Raw genomic sequence first — 6,000 nt, 5'->3', positions numbered from 1 at the left:
GTATTTTCTCTCTTCTCTGCTTTTTCTGCTTCTTGCCATCACCAACCTACTGATGTCATTGGCAAGATTTCACCATAAAACCTCCATTGTAGACGTATGTCCACTATTGCTGAGATTGGGTGGTGAACAATATCAAATATCAGCGAGATCAAGTATCAGCGAGATCAAGTATCAGCGAGATCAAGTATCAGCGATTGGTGTGTGCGACTGATTATTATCACATTCCACTCCTCACAAGCACACAAATAGCCAGTGAATAGAAGGCTCGAGGACCTCAGAGTCAGTCAACAAATTGTGTAGAATCGATGTATTTGGTGGTAACTGGGAACTGAAATCAGATCAGAAGCAGCTGTGTTGTGGGGCATTTGGGGCATCGCAACTCTGGCTGATGGCTGTTTGGTTGAGAAGATGCAACCCATCCAACCAATTCAATTGGTTCGACTGGTTTATTCGCTTGGAGAACCAGTTTTCGATGGAAATGAAGAAACAATTGCATTTATCAAATCCAAGCAATGCTTTTTATTGTTCTATTATGTTTTCATCACCAATTTTTTTTTACTTTTCCTAGGCTCTATGTATTTCAGTAATTATTATAGTTTTCATTGGAACAAAAAACCTCGGTAAACTATTAGGAACTATTTAATATAAAAAAAGATTGAAATTATGCCATTTTGTTATGAGCAAAAAGAGAAGTTTTTATCTCAAACTAAATCGATTTGGTATCATAAACTACATGATTAATGTTTTAATATCATAAATAAGATATTCATAATTGATTTAGTCAAAATTTGGAAGTAAACAAACGATTTCTACGTGTATTTTCTTACAAACAAAAATCATTATACATTGAAATAAAACATGAAAAATAACTAATAATACAACCCCAATTCAATAGAAACTTAGAATAACAGCAGCAAACAATAGAGATGTGGAAAAATAGAAAAATGCTAAAAACTTCATATAAAATGTCCCAACATGAAAATAGTTATAAATAATTGAAAAAAAAAGAACTGAAAAATAACAGGTTAATTAACTAAAACAATAAACATTCAAATTCAAATTCAAATTCAAATTCAAAATTAACACAAGCTAAGCCAAATACTAACACCAAATTAGTGAGTCTAACAATAATAAAAGCAATCGTCATCTGCTTCTTTTTCTAATAATTTTCTGTAGTAATCAAAATCCCTATCATAATTGAATATAATTAAATAAGAATATGTTAAGATAATTCCAATGGTACTTATCAACAATATTTTGTTTGATAATACGATAATTATTAAATTTTGAATATATTCAAAAAAACTGCTCAATTTTAAAAGCGTGCTAACATTTGATTCAGAATTGGTATGCAATTTTTTATTATCGAGCAGATTGTGTTTAACAGAACCATTTGATGCTGGATGGGCTATTTTATTAATTTCTTGAATTGGTTTGTTTTTGATAACAATATCTGAAGGTATTTTATTTTCATTTTCATTTTCATTTTCATTTTCATTTTCAACTTCAACTTCAACTTCAGCCTCATCTTCGCTGCTATTATAATTAATTAATGATACAATTTTATTTGAATTATTTTTCAGTTGATTTATAGGGCGATTAGTATGATATTGATTAGCGTGATTATAGCTTTTTTGAGAGGGTTTTTTATTTTCTTTCAATATTGAGTCATTATCAATTGTATTAGATTTAAGGATTGAATCGGATTTTTTTGAATTCATCTCTTCAGAAGTATTTAGAATAGATTGAATGGTGTCATTATTTTTTGATACTATATTATTATTACTAGCACTATTATTGTTGTTATTATTATTAGAAAGTTTATCATTTAGAAAATTAATTTTTATAAGTTCTTCAGGAGAAAATTTCACGTTATTTAAATACTGTCTTAAATAATTTAACTGTTCCAAATTCAATTCATTTGGGCCAGTATTATTATTATTATTATTTGGAATAGTATTTGGAATATTTACTGTTGAAGCATAGACTGGAACTGCTTCATAAAAAATCTGATTTGAAGTTGAATTTTCAGTGGACATGTTAGCATTTGTTGAGTTTATTGAATTGATTGAATTTATGGAGTTATTAGATTTAATATTTGAATGATTAAAAGAGGAGTCAGTAACATTATATGAATCGAATTTATCTGGTTGGATGGAATTGGAGTGATTATTTTGAATTTTCGTATTATTTTCAAGTAATGAGTTTGTTAAAAAAGAATTTGATTTATTTTGAGATTTTGGAGAACTATATGCGATTGGAGGATCATTGGTTGGAGTTTCAAATTGTGAATTTTCATATATATTGTCATTATTATTATTATTATTATTATTATTATTATTATTATTATTATAAGGTTTTAATATGGATTTTAAAGGTCTTTTATTATTAATTTGATTTAAATCTTGATTTAAACTCAAATCTTGGTTAATATAATTTTGCTCATTAATTTTTTTTTGAAGTTCATAATTATTTAAATGATTTAAATGATCTGCGTTATTTGAACTGTTATTTTTTTCATTATTATTATTAAAAGAACTATGCCGTTTATTGATAAAATTTGATAAGGAATTTATGTCAAAGAAAACCTTTTTCTGATTATTTACGTTATTATTCATGTTATTATTGTTTTTATTATTCATTTTATTATCGTTATTACCATTATTATTAATAATATTTTTAGAATTGGCATAAAGATTTTTTTTATATTTGAGTAATGAAGGAGGATTCTTTGAAATTTTTTGCTTCAAGTTATTATTATTATTTTGTTTGAGACCATCAGAATTTAATTGATTGTCTTTATTAATTGTATGAATATTATTATTTTTGATCAGGCCTTTATTATTGTTAACAGATGTTGGTAATGGAATTGGATCACCTAAATATTTCCTTGATTTTTTTTTGTTTACATTTAAAAGTGCATAGTTGAGGTTATTATTCAAACTGGATAGTTTGGTAACGTTGGTTTTATTAGAGTTGTTAGCTGAATCAATATTATTGTTTTGATTTTGATTTTGATTAGTTTTGTTTTGAAATTGAATATTATTTGTATTTCTATGAATCTCCATGATTCGATTCAAGGTGCTTTCTAGAGTCTTGTAATTTGTGGAATTGCCGTTAGTGGTTTGTTTCGTATTATAGGGCCCATTGACACCATTTTTGAGGAAAGTGATGTTGGTGTTTCTGTCAGAAATGAGAATATTGGGATATGGGTTATTGTTAACATTCATTCATTAACTGGATCATTAAATGGTTTGTGGATGGTTCAAAAGCAGAAAACGCAGCAGAGAGACGTGGAACGTGGGAAGTGTTGCAGTTGCTAGAACAGAGACAGATGTTGACAAGTGCTGCTGTCTGGTCGTGGGATGTTCAGCTCTCCAGTTCTGTGCTGTTGGAGTGATATTCAATGGTTATTGTTCCATTCTATTGTTGTGTTGTTGCTCCATTGTTTATTGTTGTTATTTGGCGTCGCGTCTCTCACGCGTGTGAAAGCGTGTGTGGAAGTGCGTGGGAAAACAGCATATCACATGCCTGGCTAGCGTAATGGTTAACGCGTCTGACTTCTAACAGCTGAATAGTGTTAAGTCATCAGAAGATTGTGGGTTCGACTCCCACGTCGGGTGCTTTTTAGTTTTTTACCTTCACCAAGCTGAAATATTTCACAGACTCTCAGAAACAGCTTCTTTGTGGAGTCGTTTTGTTGGTTTTTGGCTGGTTGTTCGCGATAAAAAGTAAGAATGTCTGATTTGATTGATTTCAACAGGAACGATACTAAGCAATTATCTCACTCCAGCAAACGTCGTGCTTCCAGTGTCTCTGGCAGAAACAGCACAGCAGGAAACAGGTCTGGCGTAGGATTGAGGCACAGGTCCAGGTCCAGATCAAGTTCTAGAGATAGAAATAGAAATAGAAATAGAAACAGGGATGGTTACAGGAGCAGACGCAGCGACAGGAACACCTCATATAATGATTACAGCAGAGGTGGCAACAAAGAGAGGTATGACAGCCATTACGATTCAAGAGAAGTAAATAGAGGAAGGTATACTTCAAGATCCAGATCCAGATCCAGATCAAAATCTATCTCAAGATCAGGATCAAAATCAAGATCAGGATCTTTCTCAATGTCGAGATCTAGGTCCAGGTCAGGATCAAGATATAGTACAAATTATAAAAGTTATAAATCAAATAAAAACTTTTCAAGATACAGTGATTCTAGGTCCAAAAATTCTAGGTATGATTCAAGGAATTACTCAAGATATGATTCACGATACAACTCGAGATATGATTCGAAACCAAATTGGAGACATGATAAAAAATATGATAATCCATCTTCTCATTATAATAAAGATCGATATGGAAGAAGATATTCAAGATCTCCATCTCCCAAAAGATACTCATCATCTAAAAACCGTAACAACACATCTTTCAATCCTTCATCGAAACTGAAACCAGCATCAACATCAACATCAACATCAAAATCATTATCCAGATCTCTCTCCAGGTCTCCAGTAAGATCAAGATCAAGATCAAGATCTCACTCCAAATCTAACCATAACGCTTTAATTTCAAATCAAAAGGAAATTCTTCGCGATAAACCAAATTTTAAATCCTCTGGTTTATTACAAAAGGAATCAAGCTACATCTCTCAAATAAACAATCAATCCAATCAGCCTCATACTAACATACAAAATATCATTAAAAATACTACATCTGTTAAATATAATGAACCGGCTGATTCAATTATTCCTCCAAATACCTCTTATTACTATTTATTTATCTTTAAAAACGCCATCCAATATGAAAATGATAATCATGATGACAATGACAATGACGATGACAATGAAAAACAAAAGGACAACCAAAATCAAAATCATCTACATTCCCCTAGTAGCAAAATCAACCTAAGTAACAATCACACTTCCTACAATTTATTTGGCAGAGACCAAAATCTAGCTCATATTCTCTTAAATCATGAATCTTGCTCAAATCAACATGCTGTGATCCAATTCCGAAAGATTCCAATCAATTCTAATAATACTTTTAATAGCGATGTTTCTGATAATTTTTCAATCAAACCATATTTAATCGATCTAGAATCTACCAACAACACCTTTTTAAACGATAAAATTATACCTCCAAGTAGATATATTGAACTAAAAAATCAAGATATAATAAATTTCGGCGATTTACCCGATGACTATATCTTTATAACTGACCAAGTTTAAATATACTACACGCTATATATTTTATAAACTTTTATTTAGAATTAGAATTAGAATTAGAATTCTAATTATACCGATACATTTTCTTATAAATCAATGAATGTTTTCTCTCTGGTGTTTTTAGTGTTTTCTTTCCTTACCACTAAACACTCATAGTTTCATTAAACATCTAGTGTTTATTATGAAAATGATATATCATATATTACTAGTTTTGAGTACCACCAAATCTTGCAACAAAATTTTCACCAGTAAATTTGAGTTAAAAATAACAGACAAATTGAATGTTTTATGTTTTATGTTTTATGTTTTGAGATTTAACTTTTTCAAGTTTTTTTAGCATTTTTAGCTTTTCACCTTTTCCATCTGAAAAATCATGATATTTATCTGGTTTGAATTAATGACCAATACCAATAAAAACTTCAAATCTGAGACTTGTGTTGCTTTTTAGTAATTTGCGACAGCAAATTTCAAAAAATTACCAGCTAAAGATCTCCTACTTTTTCCAATTTTTACTTTTTTTCATTTGTTTTTATCAGTTTTCAGTTGTTTTTTTTATTAATTTTCTTGTCTTTTTATCAATTTTCTTTCAAACTCAATCAAAATGGTCGAATAAATCAAAAATATCAAATGAATCCCACCAACCCTTCAGAAATATTCGTACCTGATTTCTTGAAACAATTTATTAATAATTAATTTATAATAAATTAATAATCAATTTTTATTTGATTGATATCTCATTTATAACTAATTTGTAATTGGCTTAGTTTCTCAATTATAG

The 6,000-nt window shown here is 29.6% G+C and overlaps 3 protein-coding genes and 1 non-coding gene across 4 annotated transcripts; 3 read left to right on the top strand and 1 right to left on the bottom strand.

The window, feature by feature from the left end:
• Window positions 1–309, top strand: ASCRUDRAFT_131859 (uncharacterized protein). The gene has a single exon (XM_020189037.1). It carries the CDS (start codon window positions 53–55, stop codon window positions 209–211), a length of 159 nt encoding a protein of 52 aa, XP_020044199.1. The 5' UTR covers window positions 1–52; the 3' UTR covers window positions 212–309.
• Window positions 310–880: 571 nt separating this feature from the next.
• On the bottom strand, window positions 881–2,374 carry ASCRUDRAFT_78322 (uncharacterized protein). The gene has a single exon (XM_020194211.1). It carries the CDS (start codon window positions 2,037–2,039, stop codon window positions 1,122–1,124), a length of 918 nt encoding a protein of 305 aa, XP_020044198.1. The 5' UTR covers window positions 2,040–2,374; the 3' UTR covers window positions 881–1,121.
• A 1,155-nt stretch (window positions 2,375–3,529) lies between these two features.
• Window positions 3,530–3,623, top strand: ASCRUDRAFT_t177. Its single transcript has one exon. It is a non-coding gene; the product is annotated as a tRNA-Arg (tRNA).
• Window positions 3,624–3,691: 68 nt separating this feature from the next.
• PML1 (Pml1p) lies at window positions 3,692–5,652 on the top strand. Its single transcript, XM_020195128.1, has 2 exons — window positions 3,692–3,731; window positions 3,794–5,652. Exon 2 carries the CDS (start codon window positions 4,122–4,124, stop codon window positions 5,223–5,225), a length of 1,104 nt encoding a protein of 367 aa, XP_020044197.1. The 5' UTR covers window positions 3,692–3,731; window positions 3,794–4,121; the 3' UTR covers window positions 5,226–5,652.
• The last annotated feature ends 348 nt before the right edge of the window (window positions 5,653–6,000 follow it).

Source organism: Ascoidea rubescens (genome assembly GCF_001661345.1).
Source record: "Ascoidea rubescens DSM 1968 unplaced genomic scaffold ASCRUscaffold_26, whole genome shotgun sequence".
In the NCBI taxonomy this organism is placed as follows: Eukaryota; Fungi; Ascomycota; class Saccharomycetes; order Ascoideales; family Ascoideaceae; genus Ascoidea; species Ascoidea rubescens.
This window is presented reverse-complemented; position numbering and strand designations above follow the sequence as displayed.